Here is a 23,046-nt window from a genome sequence, read left to right as displayed (position 1 = left end):
TTCAAATACATTTTCTGAATCAGCTTTTTACTACAAGACTGTCAGTTTTCAGAGGTAAGTTTTCGATGTTATAATTTTGAGCAGGTAAACCAGGATTCATTTCATATATAACATGTAATCAACAAAATGGAGCATCAATGCGTATATTCATATTCATAGTTTCATAGTAGATGAAATTTAACAAAACATACAAAAATATTAAGATCTACACCAAATACCTTTCACATAATTTCACATCATCACAGATCTGAGTCATTCCAATATCAACAAGCTTTCTACCAAAATACGGTCCCAATAATTCAGAGACAAAACTGACATACTTAAAATGTTTTACGGACAAAATCAAACTGAGAAACTGACCGATATAGAGAGTACCATTAAGAATATTAACCATCACTTACCATCATTCCAAATGATACAAAGCTTGGAAGTAACAATCACAAGCATATGTGATGTCTTATATATTTCGTTATGATAAGATCCCAAATTGCTATTAACTATTTCTGATTTTAACATTTCACGAAATAAAAGTAAATTTCAGTTTGCAAGTGGTATTAAACTCTAGCTGTAGTGAAAGTTTAAAAGTTGATGATCAGTCTAGATGTGTCACTATCAATCGACAATCTCGTATTTGATTCAAGGCACACAAAATCAATCAAGCGGTTGTAAAACCTTGTAGTCTACTTTTGATTCAAAACACAACTATATCTACTGCTATTATGTACTCTAACAAACCGTTTTCCAGTATCCCAAATACATTATAACCAAATGTTAAAACTGAAATCTGATACAAGAGCATTTTTAAAAACTTAAAAAACAAATCCGAAATAAGGTTTTGCAGATGCTCGAAAAATTTATCGTGAGAAAGTTCCGAATTCAACAAAAACGTCCGTACATTATATTATGTTCTTGGGATATATAATATTACCCTAATAATCGACAATCACTGAATCTAAGTAAGTCAGCAAATAAAAACCAAATTATATCACTAGAAAATATTCATTACAAAATTTTGTACACAATAATACGATGCTAACTGTGCCGAATGGAAACCACCTTGAAGTTGCCTGTACTTATTCCGCCTTCATACTCTAACGAGTCCAACCTTACGTCATAGCACCGAACACAGCGTTATGTCGACATATACTGGGACCATACTCGTCATACTGTGCCTTAGTGTGGCACACTTCGTAGAACTCAGGGGTAGATGCCAGGAGACTTCCTCCGAACCAGACAGCGTAACGTTGCATGTGATGAGAGACTACGTTAGTCTCGATGGGAGTGGGTTTCAGCTTGCCCCCGGAGAGCTGCTCACTCACTTGTAGACGGTAGTTTACTCGTCTCTTTATGTCTCGTCCTAACTTTCTACCGAAATCTTTAAACATGGTAGAACCACCGGACAGGACTATGTTCTTGTAAAGCCCTCTCCTGGTGTCAATAGGACACCCGGAAATAACGTCATCAACCACCTCACTAATGGTCGTTCTGTAGTCAGGGTTACAGAACTCGGGATGGAAGAAGATCTCCGGTCCCAGGAATCTCTCATACCCCACATCGATACTAAACTTCTGCTTTGTTACTTCGTTCATACCATCAAAGGTTTTCAGCCACTTCTGAGGGTCAGTGTCGTACTTCTTGAACTCCGTCACAATATCGGGGCACACATAACAGTATTTTTCCTTGATAGCTTTAGCGGTTTCCAATGACTGCTCTGGAGGGATGCCTTGTTCACGTTCCCTCAGGAGAGACTGGATGAAGTAAGTGATGTCACGTCCAGCAATAGGGATGTGTTTGATGCAACTGCCGATAACATATCCGTCAACAACAGGAATCACGTGAGTAACACCATCTCCAGAGTCCACAACACACCCTGTCAGGGTCCTGGAGCCCACGTCTCTTGTGGTCCAGGAGGCAGCAATAGCCAGAACGGCCTGTACAGCAATGTAGATCCCGGGCACGTTGAAAGATTCGAACATGATCTCTGCTGTGTACTCCCTGTTCTCAGGCAAGTTCAGAGGAGGTTCAGTCAACAGGAAGTAGTGATCTTCAGGTTCTGCTCTCAGGTATTTGAAAATACATTGTTCCCAGAACTTTTCCATCAAATCCCAGTCTTCTACCATACCATGTCGGATAGGATATTTCACAGCGTAGTTCGGCTGGTTTAACGCTTCATCTCCAATGTAGAAATCAAGATCGTCAATACCTCTCTGGCTTCGCCGGGAAGCACTGTCTCCGATTCCAGCCTGTTCCTTCACAGCAATAGCACTTGGCACGATGTATTGAGGCTCGGAGTTACCGGCAAATCCCATTTTAGTGTACCCAGTACCATTGTCAATGACACAGGCAGGTAAATTAGACATCCTCCCTGTAACAGTTATTTAGTCAGTTTTAAAAATTATAATCTCAGAGATAATGCCAGTTTATAAAACATAATGTTACAGAACGATGAATAAAACATCATTAATATCATGACTTTACAAACGTCGTTACGTGCGACAAATTAAACTTTAAATTTTTAAAAATATGAAGATATGAAACACCTGCACCGCACCTTCAAACAAAATAAACATTTTTAAGAATGACTTCCGAATTGAATAAAGACTTGAAGTGAAGGTTATCAATTTCAACTTAAATAAATATTCACAAAATTTATACAAAACTGAAAGAAACAGCAACACAACAAAACCCCAGCAGCAGCAAAATTCTCTATCAGCAAAGTTCTAATAAGAAACTAAAATTATTGCTTACTTTAAACTTACAACTTTAAATTAGCTGTCTATATGATATTTGGATTCTAAAAGCACGTGCTGAAGAATGACCACATTGCAACTAGCGTTGATAAAGTACTATTCTGCATAAATATCCCGGACCCCTCCATTACAACCGAGATCCTTCAACACTGCTTCATCCCAGGGACCAAAGATATTATCTTTCTGTTTTTGGAGGTGAACAAAAAACGCTGGCACAATGACTAAACAAGCAACTGCTGAGATTATTAGGGGCACTATAACTAAGGGTACTGAGACGTAAGATATGTAAACAGAGCTTGTAAGAAGGAAAAAAGTCCACAGGGGCATAACTTTACTGCCAGCCATCCTCTTTCTTACAGGGGGAATAATGCCGTATGTGAGAACAGCGATGATTATTGTTCCCATAACATTGTTCAGATCGTCAAGCCTAGAAGCAAGGCACACAGCCGCGAGTATTGCTGCATTCAGTGAAACAGCTTTAGACATGTAGTCGCAGTTTTCTGTGTTGTAGTCGTGGAGGAAAAAGTTTGTAAACAGACAGATAGAGACCATGGCGTAGATAGTGTCATCACTGATAGATCTAGTTAATGTCTGGATAATCGGAGACAAACCAAATAGGAATCCCCCAAACAGAATAACTGTTCTAACTTGATGAACAGTAAAACCAGCGATAGAGAGGTATCCCAACATTGTTAATAGAGCCATCATATAAATCATACTGTTTGTTATCTTAATGTCCATGAAATGAAGTAAGAGGAAAGAGATGGTACATGACAGTTGCTGTAATGGGAGCTGGCCCTGATCCATACACTGCAAGAAAGAGTAATTTTTCAGGTTCTTGTTTCTTTTCAGTGACTTTAAAAACAGTTTCTCTTCTGTATGGTTATCTGGATAGGGCTGTGGACGATACAAGACCTTTTCAAACTTCTCCGTTTTCTTCATATCTAAAGGTTAATCGATTGGTTAACAACATATCTTTATTCCAGTGCAGCAGTCACTAATATTCTAAATTTATATTATTTTACAGATTTAGAAAGGATAGAAAGTAGAACATAACACGACTTTTAATGTGTAACTGGAGTAGACTATTTTGTATTAAATTCGACTGATGAAGATTGGAAAACAAATATATTGGAAAACGGAGTTACCCTGAGTTCAATAAATACCATAAGACGATAATATTATTATTAGTACAATCTGTAAAAATTTAAGACGATTAAAGCGTGTTACCTAATATTGAATATTAATCAAAATATTATAGCTAACAATGACTCCCCTCTATCTAAGAGGTTTCAAATTTATTTACATAATAATGTGAAGCGACTTCCAAGAGCCATTCTGATTCGATAACAGTTATATCCTTCATATAGTTTTGAGATGATCCTAGTACCTCATTAAATATAACATACTTAGGACGCTCCGAAACTAAAACACTAGAGGGGTGTATGCTGAGGTTGAAATGGTCTCTGAAGGTCTTGTAGACTCCAGTGTGATGATAGTACGCAGCATTCACAAACAATCCACTCAACAAACATTTACGTATGGTAGCATCATCATCAGTTGATGATAACTCTTTTCCATAACGTTTGTAAAATGATTTGAGTCTCTTCAAAATGTTATCAGCCTTACATAAAACATCATAGTTCAGCAAATGCTCCTTACATACAGAACGGCTCTTGTTGTTTTCTACAAAAAATCTGAAAATATTTAGATATGTTATCATGTCTCCCTCTTTAGCAGCAAACTTGAACTTCATCTGTTTCACAGTTTTCCCACTTCTCTGAGATTTGGTAAAAACATTGTTGACCTGCAACATGGCTACGATTGTTAGTATTTCTTCACTGCAGCCATACTTGTCTGATTCAAGGAGACATACTGTGAGCATTGGGTCAATGGGAAACTCAACAAGAACAAAACCAATGGCTGTTAAATCAGCTTTGTCATCAATAGCATTTAAAGCATGAAGAACCTCTAACGTTTTACAGAGATGTTTTGAAGGAGGGGGAGTGAGGAAATTAAACTTCACAATGTTTGATATTCCTATAGCTTTCAATTTCAGGACAACATCTGCCAGGTTGGATCGGGTTATATCAGGTGGTGTTTCCATCAACATCTTCTCAAATGAACTTTCAGTGTACAGTCTAAAGGCTTCACCATGCCCTAATCTTCCTGCTCTTCCAGCTCTTTGCACAGCTGATGCTCTTGAAATCTGAGACTTAATTACTATTTCCAAGCCAGAGTTTGCATTAAAAGTTTTATAACGACTGAATCCACAGTCTATGATGTATATTATCCTAGGTATTGTGACTGAGCTTTCGGCAATGTTTGTGCAGAAAATAATTCTACGTGTTTTTTGGCCAGTTTGAGTTGTGTCAAAAACTTTTATTTGCTCCTCTGTTGGCAAGCTCCCGTAGAAGGGCAATACTTTGACATTTTGCTTGGGTTTCACAAGTTTTCTTACCTCTTCTCTACAATCTTTCACAGCTGATAATACCTCATCTTGACTCGTAAGAAACACTAAAATATCTCCCTGGGGCCTGTTTTCGTGTAGGGAGATCGACAAGTCAATAGAAGCTTTGAGATAGTCAGGTACTGGACTTACTGCAAAGTTTATTTGCACAGGGAAATTTCTCCCCTCAACTGACAAGATTGAACAGGTGATCTTTGAAGCAGAATCACCTTGAACTCTGGAACAGAAGAATTTCTTTAACTTTTCTGCATCAGTTGTAGCAGATGTTAAGACTATTTTAAGATCACTTCTTTGTTTTATGATTTTCCTTAGAAGTGCTATTAGTAAGTCAGTATTTATATTACGTTCATGGACTTCATCTACAACTATAACTGCATACTTTGTAAGAAGTGGATCTGCCATAATTTCTCTAAGTAGGCTCCCATCAGTGCAGTACATGATTTTAGTTGACTCAGAGACAGCATTCTCAAATCTAATCTGATATCCAACCTCTGATCCTAAGTGACATCCCATTTCATCAGCTACTCTAGAAGCTAATGTGATGGTGGCATTTCTTCTTGGCTCAGTAACAGCAATCATCATACCATTAGATGCCCAATTTGCTTCAGAAAGATACTGAGGTATCTGAGTACTTTTTCCGGAACCTGTTTCACCTACCACTACAGTTACTGAACTGCTTTCGACTGAATACAAAAAATTGTTCCTATAATTGAATATGGGGAGCTTTTGGCGCTGAGCTGACAATGAGCAGTTCTTGTGAGCATTGTAAATGAAATTTGTAGTTTCAGATTCATTGGTGCCTGTATCTTTTTGTCTTAAAACGGGAGCATCTGCATCAGGCTTCCAAAACATTATCTTCTAAGAGGAAAACTATAAAGTTAATAATAATGATAATACATTTAGTTTATTTTCATACAGCACCAAAAGGTTTACTTAATTCAAATTCAACCCTTGGCCGTATGCTCATTCCACAGCTGTAAATGATACTTTAAAAATTGAAAAGTTCTGCATCTACTGAGGTGAAATATGAAACTTTACAGGATGCAGAAATTATCATCTGTAGATTGACCCCTGATTCAATAGGGCATATATTCTGGAAAAGTTAGCAGGTTTTTTCTACAGGACTTGAACATTAGCTAATGAAATCAGTTGATATTCACTGAAAAAGAACATTTTAGCAATTTTAGCTAGTTTTGTGCAATCTTAACTAGTTTACATGATCGTGAAAAATAAGGGAGAGTTTAGTAATTGCTCATAAGACTACCAACAGGTGCTCCAGTAATGAGTATTATACACAAATGAGGAAGTTAGATGATCAGTCCTGTGATAACATCAGTGGATGGAATTGGAAATTGTAACTTACATTCATATGATAATTAGTGCGATAAAGCAACATGAGCAAAACAACTATGACATGGCTATTTTTACAACATAGAAAACATCAGAAAGCGATATCCGCGTGATAATAATGAATGTCTGATGTGGCTTGTTCTGACATGATGGACCTCCTTCTAGAGATGAGATTAGTTATGCTCTAAAGAAACTGAAGAACTGCAAAAGTGCGGGGGTTGATGAGATAACTAATGAACAACTTAAGTATGGTGGAAGTGCTCTTGTTTGCCAACTAGAGCTACTGTTTAAAAAGGTATGGGAGGAAGAGGTAATCCCTGAGGATTGGCTTAAAGGTGTTATAGTGGTTATCGGAAAGAAGGGAGACACTTCATACTGCTGCAATATTGCATATTATTTAATAGGGGTATAACTCTTAGGGCAACGTCTTCTAAGGTTCTTCAAATGGTTCTTCTTAAGAGGCTGGATGTTGGAATGGAGTGTCTTCTTAGGGAAAATCAGTGTGGGTTCAGACGGAACCGCTCATGTATTGATCAGATTTATTCCATCCGCACCATAATTCACAACTGCATTGAGTTTAACATTCCACTTTTTGTTAATTTCATTGATTTTAAGGCAGCGTTTGATTCCATCAGAAGAGAGTTTATTTGGTCAAGCATGAGACACTATGGACTTCCTCAGAAATATGTTAGAATCTTTCAGGCATTCTTCAACGGAACCATGAGTGCTGTCAGGGTTAATGGTGTAATGTCTGATTGGTTCTCTGTTAATTCGGGCGCTGGACAGGGTGATATCCAGGGCCCTCCTGTATTTAATTTTTGTCTGAACTTTTGAATCTTTTTGGCTGAGGTTCACGAGGCAATCAGTCATGGTACTGCAAAAGGAACTAAAGGGTGCAGATGAAAAAGTTATAATACTTTCAACACTACTATATAACAAATAATTTGAGGTATGGCACGTGTTGAAAGTATGTCATGGCAATAAGTTGAAAAGCGATACACACACAAGCGATACACAGTTACTAGAGGAGTGTTCTATCCTTGATAGCCCTCTTCCCCTTCAAACCAAAACTATCAAAGGGTATCTGACCCATAAGTCAGAACTCTTCCGGTGGGTTGTCTTTATTGTTTTCTGTTGGAGTCTCGACTGTCTTACAAGTTTACAATCCTTACACAGCAACCCCTGACCTACTAAACTTAGCTATGCCTGATTCTCCTAAATCATCTATAACTGATTTCTCTCCCCAGAACACAGAGGGTACAAGGACCTACATAGCTGCTCCCAACATCATACAAAATGATTGTTGTAACCACTGTCAGGAGGGAGTTAATCCTGACTACAGAGTTCAGTGTTATGACTGTAAAAACAATTTCCATGCGGTAGGCTGCACAGATGATTCCTATTGTGTTAGTGCCCCATCTAGCTTCACTTCCCATTTGGGACCAGCTGTTTCTAACACCAAGTCCTATGAGAAAAGATTTGGCAGATTCTTGTTCTTTTGTAACCATTGTATTACAGTTAAAGAGGAGATGACAGAGCAAAGCACAGGGGGAGCTGCTAATGTTTACGTTGACAGAAAGATTGAGGAGTTAAAGCAGAATTTTGCTGAAGAACTGTCCGGTGTAAAAGAGATGCTTAAGGAAATCTTGCCAAGTAAGCAAAACAATGCTCTAGCAAAACCTCCAATGACTCCCTGCAACCCATGGGATGATTCTCAGAGGACTGAGAAACTTCGCAGCATGATTGTAATTAAGAATGATCAGAGTGGCAAACCAATTGATAAAAGTATGTTGGAAGAAAGCTGCATCAAGAATAAGATTAGTATTGTTAACACAATGAAGCTCAAATCTAATGATACTGCCGTTATTCTTAACTCTAGGTCTGAGGCAGAAACATTGCGTGAGAAGCTTAGCAAAGCTTCCCCCCAACATAGTACATCAACTGTAGCCACAAAGTTACCAAGAATAACAGTTGTTGGTCTTGAGCGTGATTACTTGAAGGAGGAAATAAAGGAAATGATAGTTAGTCAAAACCATGGAATAGATCTGCTCATCAATGATCCAGGTACCAGTATAGAAGACAAGAAAATTGATGTAGTAGCTATAGTACCCCTAAAGAATGACCAGAACTCCTTCAAAGCTATTGTTCGTGTCAGTAATCTTGTACGATCTGCAATTGCTAAACAAGGTGATAAGCTCTTTATTGGAACTCAGAGAGTTTGCAAAGTCTATAATAGCTTCTTTGTCCTCAGATGTTTTAACTGTCAATCATTTGGTCACCATAGCAAAAGTCACCAAGGTCATTGCAAAAGTGAACATGTCTGTGGCTTTTGTGCAGGAGCACATGAAACACGGACATGTGATCGCTCCGCTCCATTGTGTTGTTCAAACTGCAAGAAAGCTGGTAAGCATGGCAATGAGCTTCTACATGCAGCCTATGATCCTGTTTTGTGCCCCATATTCAAAGATTTGCAGGAGAAAGTTAAAAAGACCACCCCTTTTTACCAAAGCCACAACACGGACAGAAATCACTGAGCTGTCTGAAATTCTTCCTTTTCAATCCATGGTCACTTGTTAACAAAGTAAACGATATTATGTGCAACTTATCAGACAAAAGCATTGATATTGCTGCATTCTGTGAAACTTGGCTAACAGATGTTAACTGCCCCACCACTGCAATTATTAAGTCTTACGGTTACAGAATCATACATAATTTCAGGAAAGACAAAAAAGGTGGTGGAACTGCTTTGTTGTTTAGGGGAGAATACTCAATGTCTCAGTTCCAATGCTCTGCTACTTTCTCTACATTTGAGTACACAGCTGCATCAATCAAAACAGCAACAGGCACTAAGGTCATGTTTGTCTCTTTGTATCGACCTGGTTATCTCTCCTCTATCTTTCATCAGGAACTTGATTTACTTCTGTCAGCCATCACCATGAAGTGTGATTGTCTCGTCATTGCTGGGGACTTGAACATTCATTTTGAGAATAAGAATGACAAGCTTGTTAGGAAGACGCTTGACTTATTTCTGTCTTACGGATTTAATCATCATGTTAATGAACCAACCCATGTTGCTGGTGGATCACTAGACCAAATCTTCTGCTTCTCTATCAAGAATCAGCTTCAATGCAAGGTTTTGGTTGATAGTGTGAATAGGCATGGATCAGATCATTTTCCAGTCTATTGTGACTTCTCTTTGGAATTCGAAAAGAAATATTTTAAAGATATCACTTACAGAAATTTGAAGACTGTGGATGATGACCAATTTACCAGTGATCTCTTCGATATAGTAAACTTGATTGATCTTGAGAAAATTGGAACTACTGATATGAGTGCATCTGTTGCCAACTTGAACGACTTGTGTGCTGAACTCCTAGATGAGCATGCTCCAATAGTCTCCAAGAAGGTATCTGTTATTGATTCTGCACCTTGGTTTGATAATGAATACAGGGACTACAGAAAGCTGAGAAGAAAAGCCGAGGCAAAAACTCGTAAACCAACAGCAACGCTTGAAGATAAAATCATGTTTAGAGACATCAGCTCAGAATGTTCTAAAATGGCTGATCTGAAGAAGAAGGAGTACTTTAAGAATATGGTAGAAAACTCTAAAGGCAACCCAAGAACTTTGTGGCAGCTGGTCAATAGAAATTTAGACCGTAAACAATCTAATCCTCTGCCAGATTACACAGATGATCTTCCAAAGCTAGCAGCAGACTTTAACGCCTACTTTACATCTAAGATTGATAACATTAGGAAAGATATGGATCATGATCGGTTTACTCTTCCATCAGACTCTTCTGCTGAAGCTCCCGAATCCTACCACTGGTCTACCTTTGAACCTGTCACATTAGATGAGCTAAAGGAAATCATTGACGAGTTTGGTATCAAATGTTCACCTTCTGACATCTTACCTACTACACTGCTTAAAGAGAACATCAGCATTCTGCTACCATTACTTCTACAGATTGTTAATGCATCCTTATCTCAAGGTTCAATGGACGGAGTCAAACTTGCTGATATTGTTCCCCTCCTGAAAAGTAACTCTCTTGATCCTAATGTCTTGAAAAACTTTCGCCCTGTCTCAAACCTCACTTTCCTTGGGAAGCTGATCGAGAGAGTGGTGTTAAAGCGCCTAAACGATCACTTAGATAAGCAAAATCTCCACTGCCCAGAACAGTCTGCATACAAGAAGACCTTCAGCACAGAAACATTATTGATCAGAATATGGAATGATCTTCTAGTTGCATCAGATGAAAAGAGTGCTACAGTTGTCATGATGCTTGACCTATCGGCGGCGTTTGATACTGTAGACCATGATGTCTTACTGAACATTCTCATGAAGGAGATAGGACTAAGGGGCACTGTGTTAAAATGGTTTACTAGCTTTCTAAAAGGTCGTGCTCAGAGAATTCGACTTGGTTCTACTCTCTCTGAAGAAATAGTTATTAAGTTTGGTGTTCCTCAGGGCTCAGTTCTGGGACCTGTTCTGTTTAACCTTTATATCAGATCCATCTATAGATTTGTACAAGGAAGGGACTTCACAATTTATGGGTATGCAGATGACCACCAGATCTTAAAGAGATTTAAACCCATCAACCAGGGCGAAACGTTACTCTCTAAGCTCAGGGGATGCTTTGCATCTATTAGAGCTTGGATGAAAAAATACTTTCTAGCAATGAATGACAGTAAAACACAGATAATCGTTTTTGGTCCTATGTCCGTCCTACGAGAGATCAATATAAAGGGAGTGAATTTTGGGAGTGACACAACTATTCGATTTGTGAGCACAGTTAAGAATCTTGGGATACATATGGACTCTGGGCTTACTATGAGCAACCATGTTGTTGAGTTGAAGAAGAAATGTTTCCTAACACTACGCAACCTCACTAAGATACGGTTTCTGCTGACTACAAAACAGCTTAAGACAATTGTTAATAGCCTCGTTGTTTCTTGTTTGGACTACTGTAACGCCATGTTTTACAGCATCTCCAAGTACCTCATACATCAACTACAGCTTATTCAAAATGCCTGTGCAAAAGCAGTAACTGGAAAATATAAATTTGATCACCTAGGCGACGATCTTGATAAATTGCACTGGCTTAATATACCTAAAAGAGTGATTTTTAAAATATGTCTCCTATCTTTTAAGGCTATTAATGGAATAGCGCCACTGTACCTTCAAGATATGTTTAAGTATGCTCACCATGGACACACTGTTAGGCTCATAGTCCCTTATCGTTCAACCAAGGGTTTTGGTGATCGTAGTTTTAGTGTGGTTGGTCCACGAGTTTTTAATGCACTACCAGACTCAGTTAAACAATGTTATTCTGTTGAGGCGTTTAAATCCGCACTGAAGACTTATTTGTTTACTTTATCTGACACTGAGGTAGCAAAAATGTTTTATTTATAATTTTAACCCTCTCTTTGACTTATCTAAATTATATTAGCTTTTTGAAAGTTTTATGAACGAATTTATACATAGAACTTTATTTTGCTTTTGATATATAGTTTTAAAAGTATTTTTGTAAACTAGTTGTAGTGACACTGCTGAGTAAAAGTGTACGCTTAATAGTGGTGTTTTTAAATTTCAATTTTAATTAATTAATTAATGGATAGTGACTACGCTGATGATCTGGCTGTGATGGACAATACTGAAGAAGGGCTGCAAGAGTCCACTGATCTTATAGCTTATTACACCTCTTATGCTGGATTAAAGATCAACTCTAAAAAGACACAATGCATGGCGATCAGCAAGTGTGCGTCCCAGCGACCTTACACCGAAAGAGACAGTATAAAGCTAACAGTGGAGGGAGAACCTGTTGAACAGGTCAGCAACTTTGTTTATCTTGGTGCCAACATCAGTGGGGATGGTACCATTGACCGAGATCTTGACATCAGGATCCAGCGTGCTAATGGTGCGTTCCATCAGCTTTGGAAGATATGGAACAGTCGAACTATAAGAACGCCCACCAAGATCCGTATCTACAAGGCTGCTGTTATTACTATTCTGTTATATGGAGCTGAAGTCTGGAACACAACAAAGAAGCAGATGAAACGGTTTGAGGTCTTCCATCTGACCTCCCTGAGAAGAATCTTGAAGATAAAGTGGTTATTCCATGTCTCCAATGAAGAAGTTCTCAGGCGTGCTGGAATTAAGTCTATCGAAACTTTCATCGGTGCGGCTAGACTAAGGTGGTACGGACATGTTGTCAGAATGCCAGAGACGCGGTTTCCAAATTTCTTACTGGATTGGAAACCAAACTATGGAAAGAGACTGAGAAGACGACCCCACAAAGGCTGGATGGCCTGTGTACTCGAGGATGCTGAATTTACAGGTGTCGATAACATCAGCAGAGATGCAGTAAAACAGTTGGCTCTAAAACGAGTGGAATGGAGGAACATGTTACGCCGTAGAAGAGATGTGTGTGATGCAGGCCACTCCAACGACTAGGAGGAGACCTCTTCATGTAGCATGTATGTATGTTGTGACTTGAATGAACTTCAATTAAGATCACAATAGTTTATAGGTATTGAAATCAAAACCTTGTTAACAAGTGTGCTCCACAATATTTGGAGAAAATTACATTTGAATCGACAAGAAGTAATGTAGAATGAGATATAGATGTGTAATCATGTTAATAGTATTACGAAGACCAATTATCGAGAAGTTAGGAACCCCCATCCGGTGACAATATAAAAACTTGCAACAGAAGAATAACAAATTAAGAGCGATCAATATTTCACAATGTAATATTTATAATATTTACAAAATTATAGCGCTCGATTTTAAAAGCTTAACAGGATACTACAAATTTGTGTGATGCGCGGCGTACTTTTGTGTTAGTAAATTTTCTATATTTTTATCCAAAATAATAGTAATTGATTTAACAATTATCCGGTGCCTTATTTAACATTTCTTTAGGGTAAGTGTTTCATTTCTTACTTCCAGCTTATTTATTGGGGCAATCTTTGTAGCGCAATGCGTTACTGTGCCGCGCCGCGCACTCAATTGTGCTTCTCGCATGCGCGCGCTACTGTGCCTCACCGAGCTAGCTGCAATGAATTGACATCGTCAATTGAGGCAATCTTTTCTATTCGATATTTTTGTGCACTCATGCACAGCCAACAAAAAAGCAAGCTACATGTATGCATATTTAATATGCGAATATACACGATAAGCGCAGCACCATAATATATATAACACATAAGTATTATACATTTGGTATACACATTTTTATAAATTTGGTTCCAAAATTTGTTGTCAAAGCAAAATTAAAAATGCAAAAACATAATTTTACTAAACTCCAGAAGCACAATCAAAATTACACGCGACGAAATTTGGTTCACACCGTTTGTTTTTGTAAAGCAAAATTCGAATAAAAATTTGTACGCCTTTTTTTGAAATTTGGGCTTAAACTTGTATGACGTATGTTGTAAAGTAAAAATTATTTTTGAATTTTTCAAAGTCGTAATTATAAGTAGCTTAACAATACAATTTGATTCACAATGTCAATCCTTCGCATCTCGCCGGTCTGCATTGTCATACGTTGTATGACCCGCCGCGCACGAGTGCGCGGCTCCCCTGTATCGCGTCGAAACTCTACAGTGAAGCGACAGTGGGGGTTACCACGTGATACAAGTGTATACACGTACTGCGTGACTCGCTTGTTTCACAATTAGAATATACTCCCGTGCCGCGTTCGGCGGTGATCGCGCGCTACTGCAAGTTAAGCGAGAGGGCTCTGGTTAGAGCAAGGATCTCAGTGAAACGACAATGGGGGTCACGACATGATACAATGAAAATTTTCAAAATTTTTGAACAAAAACAAAAAAACATAAGTTTTTAACATGCTGACTAGCAAGATGTCCTGGGATCTGATGATTTACAACCTTCCTGTAAGTTTTGTGTACGAACTGGATGCTATCTGCACCAGATTCTTGAAGAAGTGGTTGGGTGTTACTAGATCAATTACTGTGACAGTCCTGTACAGGAGCAAGGATTACTTCGGGCTAAACTTGAAGAAGCTAAGTGACTTATACAAGTCTCTTCAGGTATCAAAGGGACACGCCCTGAAGAACAGTGATGACACTTGTAGCGCGATGCACTACTGGGTCGCGCGCGCATCAAATAATGCTTCTCGCAACCACCATTCGGTAGATCGGCGAGATGCACCACTGTGCCTCACCGAGCTGCGAAGGATTGACATCGTGAATCAATGATGACACCAAAGTTGTAGAAGCCTATAATAACAAGAGAGAGAAACAGGAGAACAGCCCGAGATGGTCTTATACAACGGAGCTGACGGCAAGAGAGCGAGATCTTTACTTCCAGGAGTTGGTTGGAGTAGTGACTAAAGACCGAGTAGGACTCGGATGCAAACCAAAGTTGACTGAGAGGCAGAAGCTAAGACAACTGGTAGAATCGGTGTCAGAGAACGACATGCTAGTCACCCTGGTAAACAAGGGAGTACAGGGCAAGTTCTTGACATGGGAGAACACAATGCAGTTAGACTTAGGATGGAACAGCCTTGTCTACAACTACAAGATGAGCCCGGCCCTCCTTAAATTCCACCTAAACTCGACACACGACGTGGCTAATACCCCTGCAAACATGAAACTGTGGAACTACTCAAGTACAGGAAATTGTACACTTTGTGGTTGGAAGACGTGCAACATCAAGCACATCCTAGCCGTCTGCAGTATAGCAAGAAACTCCAAAAGGTACAACTGGAGACATGACAACGTCCTACGTGTTATAGCCGGAGCCTTGCTTGACCAACTCAAGATGTACAATTCCTCAGGTTCCACGACCTCCGACAAAGAATGGATACGGTTCAAGTCGAAGGATGGGAAGTATGAACACCCAAAGCCAAAGTTGAGGATTGAGAGGCCCTTTGAGAGAGCGAAAGACTGGAAGCTGATATGGGACGAGGATACACTACCTGCCCAGTTCCCACAGCACATCTACAACACAGCGGAGAGACCCGACATTGTAGTATGGTCGGATATTTTGAGAGAAGTAGTTCTGATTGAACTGACTTGTGGTGACGAGAGTAACTTCAGTGACCAAGTAGCACGTAAAGAAGCACGCTACAACAGAGAGCTGATTCCTGGCATCGACGGGTGCGGTTGGAAAGCTCTGCTCTTTACGGTAGAGATTGGGTGTAGGGGCTTCTGGCACCATACTGTACCAGCTCTATTCAACTACTTTGGTTTGGCGAAGAGAACGAAGAATAAAGCCCTGAATGAGGCTGCTTTGGTCGCTCTTCGATGTTCCTATACAATCTGGTTAGCCCGCGACAACAAGAAATGGTCTACCTGCTACGACATCGCAAGGAGGCCAGAAGTCATAAACTGTGAAAGCTGAGTGTTGGGCCCATAAAACATGTTGAAAGCTGCAACCAGGATCACAAGTACTGGTGGAATACAGAATGACTTGCTAATCAGATTTATAGATGGAGTTGCTATCGAAAGATATAGAACTCAGGTAAACATCTAACCTGTAATAGTTTATTGTTGATTTTTCTCTTCTTTAAATTTAAATTTTAGCTAAAACATAAAATTTAAATTTAAATTTAGTTAAAAAAGATGATTCTTCCAATATTGTAATTTTAGAATTGTAATCATAAATTGTGTCTGACCGAGCTGATTACAACTTTGTAAAACATAATGTTAACATAAAATTGTTTACAGGGAAACAAAACATATTTTATAATATCCATACTCTTATTATTTATCACCAATTCAATACACAATCAATTAATAAATATATTATATCTGAATAAACTTGATTTCAAAGTAGGTAATACAAGTATACTAGCAGCTAGCGCGCTTGTATTTACTAATAATACACGCTGTTAAAGTGAGTCTGACCACACCACCACTCACATTGCCACAGCTGGTGAAAGGACCCAGGCGCTATTAAGCTTTTATGAGCCCTGGTTGACTGCTGAGAGTGGTGACGGGTCTGACATTAATTTTGTTTTCCTTATAAAAAACTTATAAAATTAAGTTATATGATTGACCAGTGGCGTAACGAAGGGCCCCGCTGACCCTGCCGTCTTAGGGGGGCGCCAAATCGTCGTTTGAATATGGGACAATTTCGAAAACATAACTAAAGTACTAGCAAAACTGTGTGTTTTGCTCTAGATACACACTTTTTTAGAGATTTTACCGGCGTATCCTCTAAAATCACCTAATTTTTTCAATTTTAGGGAGGGGCACCAAAGGGGAGGGGGCGCCAACAGGAGGCGCTTTTTCGGGGGGGGGGGGGGGGGGGGGGGAGGCGCCAACAGGCAACGTTACGCCACTGTGATTGACATGCGATATTTCAGTCATCACAATACATTATTGACTATGAAATTGTTAAATATGCTCGCTATACACTTTTAGATACTAAATGTATATGTTCATATTAGCTTATAATATCAAATACCAATAACAAATAAAATATAAACATGAAAAGGCCCAAAACCAACTCAAGCATGACACCAGATTAAAACCAACATCGAACACATTGTCATCGGAAGCTGCAAGCCTATTATCGTATGATTCCACGTTGATCCGTTGTTATGCAGTCACCTTCAGGCGGTGTCGACTGTAATAAGAGAGTTAAAAGAGATTTTGTTCTATGGACTATGATTTATACTTCTTGGTAGAGTTGGGCTTATGAGTTATGAATAATGCTCTATTGGCTATTTTGATCCAATAACCTCAGCCTAATTTAAGTCTACACTTCTTGTTCATATATTAAATACCCGACGCAATATTCTTAGCACTCATGAGTTTAAAGTTAGTCTTATATTTTTTTCTAGATTTTGATTCATGGCTGTAATTTTATCAGCAGTTTCTTATAAACAATTCCTGATTATTAAGATTTTCCTTTTTCGCAATAGCTTATAAAGAAATAGAAGTTTAATATACACCTACACTAAACTTTTATGTTTGCTTATGGAATCCCACTTACTTTAAGAACGGAATACTGAGCTGCCTACTGCACATCGCCCAAATAATCTTTTCTATCATATCAGCAGGATGGAAGTTGCTATATTCAGTTTGACGTTCCTTGTGCTTGCATATTATGTGCTGTTCTCCAATATCCCTCCTCTTTCCAAACTTTTCCTTGGAGTGGCTGTTGTTTTAATAGCAGGACTAAGATACCTACATAAGACAGTATTTTGGCTGTTTTACCCTGACTTTGGAAGCAAAAACCCATTTTCTGCAGACTCTAGGGTCCCTAGAAAGCCCTATGAGATGGATCACCGTAAACGAGATGCCATTATAAAACAGTCATTTACAGTTGGTAAGGTTCAAGAGCAGGTTTATGATGCTGTGGTTGTTGGAAGTGGTATAGGGGGTATGACAGTAGCTGCCATTCTCTCTAAGATTGGGAAGAAAGTATTAGTATTGGAGCAGCATGACCAGGCTGGGGGTTGTTGTCACACCTTTGTTGACAAAAATTATGAGTTTGACGTTGGCATTCACTACATTGGAGAGATAGATGATGGTAAATACAACAGAGTTTTGGTGGATCAGTTGACAGAAGGCCAGCTTGAATGGGCTCCATTGATGAACCCATTTGACAAGGTATCCATTGGTCTAGGGGATGATATGAGACAGTACCCAATATATTATGACATGCAGAGGTTTGCAAAAGAGCTGAAGCTGCGTTTCCCAGTTGAAGAACATGGTGCTATTGATGAATATATCCGGTTGGTAAAAGAATTCTCAGAATTACCTGAAGTCATAACTGCAGTGTTGAAGCTCATGCCACTACCTTTGACTAAACTTCTTCTCAAGATGGGAATCTTCAAGAATGAACTTATGAAATGCCAAGAAACAACTGCCTCAGTAGTTAAAAGATTAACATCAAACAAAGATCTGCAGACAGTCTTCACTTACTCCTGGGGAGATTATGGATCTGAGCCAGAAGAATCTTCATTTGAGACTCAAGCTGGACTGATAAATCACTTTGGAGGAACTGGAGGATTTTACCCTGTTGGAGGGGCATCTGAGATAGCGTTGAACATTATTCCAGTCATTGAGAAAAGTGGGGGACAGGTTCTTGTGAATGCCAGGGTAGAAAAGATCGTAGTTGCAAACGGAGCAGTGAAGGGTGTACAAGTGGCCAGAAAAAATGAATCTTGTTTCCTAGAGTGTCCAATTGTGGTTTCAGCTGCAGGACTGATGAATACTTGTAACTCTCTGTTGGATGAGAGTGTGGTGAAATCATCTGCCTACTTCTCTAGACTTCTTAAAAATGACAGGGTAAAATCAGGTGTGGGTACAATGAATGTCTTCTTGGGACTGAACAGGAGTGGAAAGGAACTGAACCTTGTTCGTCAAAATACTTGGGCTTTTAGTGATGAACAGGCTGCCATGGCTGGGACTCAATGTGATTACTTTACCCAAGAGAATGCCCATGATGCTTCTGACAAAAATATACCACTTCTTTTTATTTCCTTTCCTAGTACAAAGGATCCCAACTGGGATAATCACCCAGAGAGACGAGAAAAAAGTACTGTAGCAATTGTTACCTTTGCCCAGTGGAAGTGGTTTGAATCATGGGATGATCAGCCTCTAAAACGAAGAGGAGATGATTATGATAGGGCCAAGAAATTAATTGGTCAAAAGATGATTGATCAGACATGTCAGTTGTTCCCTCAGATAGAAGAGTATATTGACTATGTGGATATTGGCACTCCAGTGACAAACAACAGCTACATTTCATCATCAAAGGGTGAGATTTATGGCTTAGATCACAATGTTGATAGATTTGCCCCAGAAGCTAATGCAGCATTGAGACCAGAAACAGATATTTCTGGACTGATCATGACAGGTCAAGATGTTTTGATGTGTGGGTTTACTGGTGCTCTAATGGGTGGTGCACTGACATCCTGTGCTATGCTGAAACGTGACATCTTCACTGATATCGAGAACTTACGCAAAAAATCTTACCAATGCTCAAAGGAGGACTAATAACACAATACTTTGTTGTACTGTAGCGTAGATAAAAATGATTTCTAATTAATTATGTACAATTTGAATTCAAATTAAGATAAGATGGTGAAATGTTGCCTATAATATGTCATTTTTGTTTTTATTTGTACTGTTTAAATTCTTGAAAAAATTATAGTATTGTAACCGATTTTAAAATACTTACTTAACACTCAGATGTGAGAACTAGTTTCAGAAATCTCTTTGACCTTTTATTTATGTTTTTTCCTATTATATACGTCTAATATATGTTTATCTTAGTATTATACTTAGCTACATAATCAGATTTTAATATTAGATCTTTTTTACATTTTTAATCTTGAGAATTGATACTTGAGACATTGTAACTTGTTGTACTTTAACCTTATACCGTATAAATGGATTCTATTTTAAATCGATGAAGTGAATTAACTGATTAGACCAAACTTTGAAGCTGATTTAACTGTTCAACTGATGACAACTTTAGGTCATTTTCACTTGAGAATAATTTTGGCTGATTCTTAACCAAATTAACTGATTAAAGTACTAGATGTTGAAATTATTACCAAATACTAAAATTGAAATTTTTGTTTGATTGAAATTTCCATTTGATCAAAATGTTTATTTGATTTTTACTGATTTTAATTGTTAAAGTTTACCAAATATTTGATGATGTTTTGTAGTATTTATGTTTCCCTGTATTGTAACAGTTGCTTAATAAATATAGTGTTTCATTCTCTCATATATACAATTGGATAACAAATGTACTGTAATATGATTTGCTGTAATATTTTATTTTCTCAAATTTGTTCTCAAATGAATGAAAATATTGCAATAGTAATATCTAACAAAAAAAAACAGATAAATTCTGAAAGGGGTGACAAAACAAACCACTCAGAAAAAAGGACTTGTGCAGGTTTTAGGCTCTATTGAAAAATTATGTATTTTAGCTTTGTGCTGTTTATTACTTTAAAAATAAACTTTTGTAATATACATATAACATTATCAGCAGGATGGAAGTTGCTATATTCAGTTTGACGTTCCTGGTGCTTGCATATTATGTAATGTTCTCCAATATCCCTCATCTTTACAAAATATTCCTTGGAATGGCTGCTTTCTTGATAGTTGGACTAAGATACCTACACAAGACAGTATTTTGGCTGTTTTACCCTGACTTTGGAAGCAAAAACCCATTTTCTGCAGACTCTAGGGTCCCTAGAAAGCCCTATGAGATGGATCACCGTAAACGAGATGCCATTATAAAACAGTCATTTACAGTTGGTAAGGTTCAAGAGCAGGTTTATGATGCTGTGGTTGTTGGAAGTGGTATAGGGGGTATGACAGTAGCTGCCATTCTCTCTAAGATTGGGAAGAAAGTATTAGTATTGGAGCAGCATGACCAGGCTGGGGGTTGTTGTCACTCCTTCGTTGACAAAAATTATGAGTTTGATGTTGGGATTCACTATATTGGGGAGATGGATGATGGTAGATACAATAGAGTTTTGGTGGATCAGTTGACTGATGGCCAGCTTGAATGGGCTCCATTGATGAACCCATTTGACAAAGTAGCAATTGGTGTAGGGGACGATAAGAGAGAGTACCCCATATTCTATGACTTGCAGAGATTTGCGAAAGAGCTAAAGCCACTTTTTCCGGTTGAAGAACATGATGCTATTGATGAATATGTCCGGTTGGTAAAAGAATTCTCACAATTACCCAAAGCCATAACTGGAGTATTGAAGCTGATGCCATTATCCTTGACAAAGTTTCTTCTCAAGATGGGAGTCTTCAAGGATGAACTGATGAAATGTCAAGAAACAACTGCCTCATTAGTGAAAAGATTAACAGCAAACAAAGATTTGCAGACAGTCTTCACTTACTGCTGGGGAGATTATGGAACTGAGCCTGAAGAGTCCTCATTCAGGACCCAAGCGGGATTAGTCTCTCACTTTGCGGGAACTGGAGGATTTTACCCTGTTGGAGGGGCATCTGAGATAGCGTTGAACATTATTCCAGTCATTGAGAAAAGTGGGGGACAGGTTCTTGTGAATGCCAGGGTAGAAAAGATCGTAGTTGAAAACGGAGCAGTCAGAGGTGTACAAGTGGCCAGAAAAAATGAATCTTGTTTCCTAGAGAGTCCGATTGTGGTTTCAGCTGCAGGACTGATGAATACTTGTAACTCACTTTTGGATGAAAGTGTAGTGAAATCATCTGCCTACTTCTCTAGACTTCTTAAACAGGACAGGGTAAAGGCGGGTGTGGGTACAATGAGTGTATTTTTGGGACTGAACAGGAGTGGAAAGGAACTGAACCTTGTTCGTCAAAATACTTGGGCTTTTACTGATGAACATGCTGCCATGGCTGGGACTCAATGTGATTACTTTACCCAAGAGAATGCCCATAATGCTTCTGACAAGAATATACCACTGCTTTTTATTTCCTTTCCTAGTACAAAGGATCCCAACTGGGATAATCACCCAGAGAGACGAGAAAAAAGTACTGTAGCAATTGTTACCTTTGCCCAGTGGGAGTGGTTTGAATCGTGGGATGACCAGCCTTTAAAGCGAAGAGGAGATGATTATGACAGGGCCAAGAAATTAATTGGTCAAAAGATGATTGATCAGACATGTCAGTTGTTCCCTCAGATAGAAGAGTATATTGACTATGTGGATATTGGCACTCCAGTGACAAACAACCACTACATTTCATCAACAAAGGGTGAGATTTATGGCTTGGATCACAATGTTGATAGATTTGCCCCAGAAGCTAATGCAGCATTGCGACCAGAAACAGATATTTCTGGACTGATCATGACAGGTCAAGATGTTTTGATGTGTGGGTTTACTGGTGCTCTAATGGGTGGTGCATTGACATCCTGTGCTATGCTGAAACGTGACATCTTTACTGATATCTGGAACCTTCGCAAAAAATCCTACCCATACACAAAGAAAGTAAATTAATAACATTTCAGATTGTTAAAGGTACTGTTGACATGATGAACGATTTCTCGCTATTATGTATAAGTAGATTGGTTAAGAAGTAGATTGGATAAGAAACAGCAGCCCAATGTTAAATTTGAATATCAGACAGACTATGGCTAAGGAAGTGCCACATATTTATTTATATTGGTTTGCAGATTTGAATAGTTTTTTTACATTTCTAAACATTTAGAAAGCTTTATCCAAGGGACGCTTATTTGAAGTTTTCGGTTTGATGATAAAAAAGGGTTTATCAAATTGTACGGGTATCGGCCTTACAAAATGACAGGCCTCACAAAATGACAGCCCACATAGACCATGCTGTAGCTTAGGTTCCCTATACATTGAACCCTATTCCTTTTACTGTATGAAAGATAAAGCATTAATTAACACTTCCCAAGGAATGATAATGACATAGAATCTATATTTCTTACATAAATATGGACGTTTTTGCTGTTCAGTCATTGCCCCGCCTAACTGTTACCCAGAATGGAGACCAAAGTTTAGAATTTAACCCCAGAAA

The 23,046-nt window shown here is 38.6% G+C and overlaps 7 protein-coding genes across 7 annotated transcripts in view; 4 read left to right on the top strand and 3 right to left on the bottom strand.

The window, feature by feature from the left end:
- Positions 1-23,046, top strand: part of LOC134826226 (FYVE, RhoGEF and PH domain-containing protein 4-like) — a 434,713-nt gene that overhangs the window by 393,215 nt on the left and 18,452 nt on the right. The gene's annotated exons all lie outside the window — the stretch shown is intronic.
- Positions 96-3,690, bottom strand: LOC134811944 (actin-related protein 3-A-like). The gene has a single exon (XM_063819113.1). It carries the CDS (start codon positions 2,358-2,360, stop codon positions 1,107-1,109), a length of 1,254 nt encoding a protein of 417 aa, XP_063675183.1. The 5' UTR covers positions 2,361-3,690; the 3' UTR covers positions 96-1,106.
- LOC134811945 (putative phosphatidylinositol N-acetylglucosaminyltransferase subunit C) lies at positions 96-3,693 on the bottom strand. The gene has a single exon (XM_063819114.1). The coding sequence runs from the start codon at positions 3,690-3,692 to the stop codon at positions 2,847-2,849; it is 846 nt and encodes a 281-aa protein (XP_063675184.1). The 5' UTR covers position 3,693; the 3' UTR covers positions 96-2,846.
- On the bottom strand, positions 3,905-6,074 carry LOC134811943 (probable ATP-dependent RNA helicase DHX35). Its single transcript, XM_063819112.1, has one exon. The coding sequence runs from the start codon at positions 6,070-6,072 to the stop codon at positions 4,033-4,035; it is 2,040 nt and encodes a 679-aa protein (XP_063675182.1). The 5' UTR covers positions 6,073-6,074; the 3' UTR covers positions 3,905-4,032.
- The window catches only part of LOC134826229 (aldehyde dehydrogenase family 16 member A1-like), a 36,795-nt gene continuing 21,239 nt past the window's right edge, over positions 7,491-23,046 (top strand). Inside the window, exon 1 of the mRNA XM_063838530.1 lies at positions 7,491-7,519. The gene's annotated coding sequence lies outside the window, so the exon portion shown is untranslated. The remainder of the gene's footprint in view (positions 7,520-23,046) is intronic.
- LOC134826819 (all-trans-retinol 13,14-reductase-like) lies at positions 17,824-19,548 on the top strand. Its single transcript, XM_063839320.1, has one exon. It carries the CDS (start codon positions 17,824-17,826, stop codon positions 19,546-19,548), a length of 1,725 nt encoding a protein of 574 aa, XP_063695390.1.
- On the top strand, positions 19,558-22,780 carry LOC134826231 (all-trans-retinol 13,14-reductase-like). Its single transcript, XM_063838533.1, has one exon. It carries the CDS (start codon positions 20,559-20,561, stop codon positions 22,503-22,505), a length of 1,947 nt encoding a protein of 648 aa, XP_063694603.1. The 5' UTR covers positions 19,558-20,558; the 3' UTR covers positions 22,506-22,780.

Source organism: Bolinopsis microptera, chromosome 2 (assembly GCF_026151205.1).
Source record: "Bolinopsis microptera isolate Bmic1 chromosome 2, MBARI_Bmic_1.0, whole genome shotgun sequence".
Classification (NCBI taxonomy): Eukaryota; Metazoa; Ctenophora; class Tentaculata; order Lobata; family Bolinopsidae; genus Bolinopsis; species Bolinopsis microptera.
The sequence above is the reverse complement of the archived record's forward strand: the minus strand, read 5'-3'. Positions and strand labels throughout refer to the sequence as shown.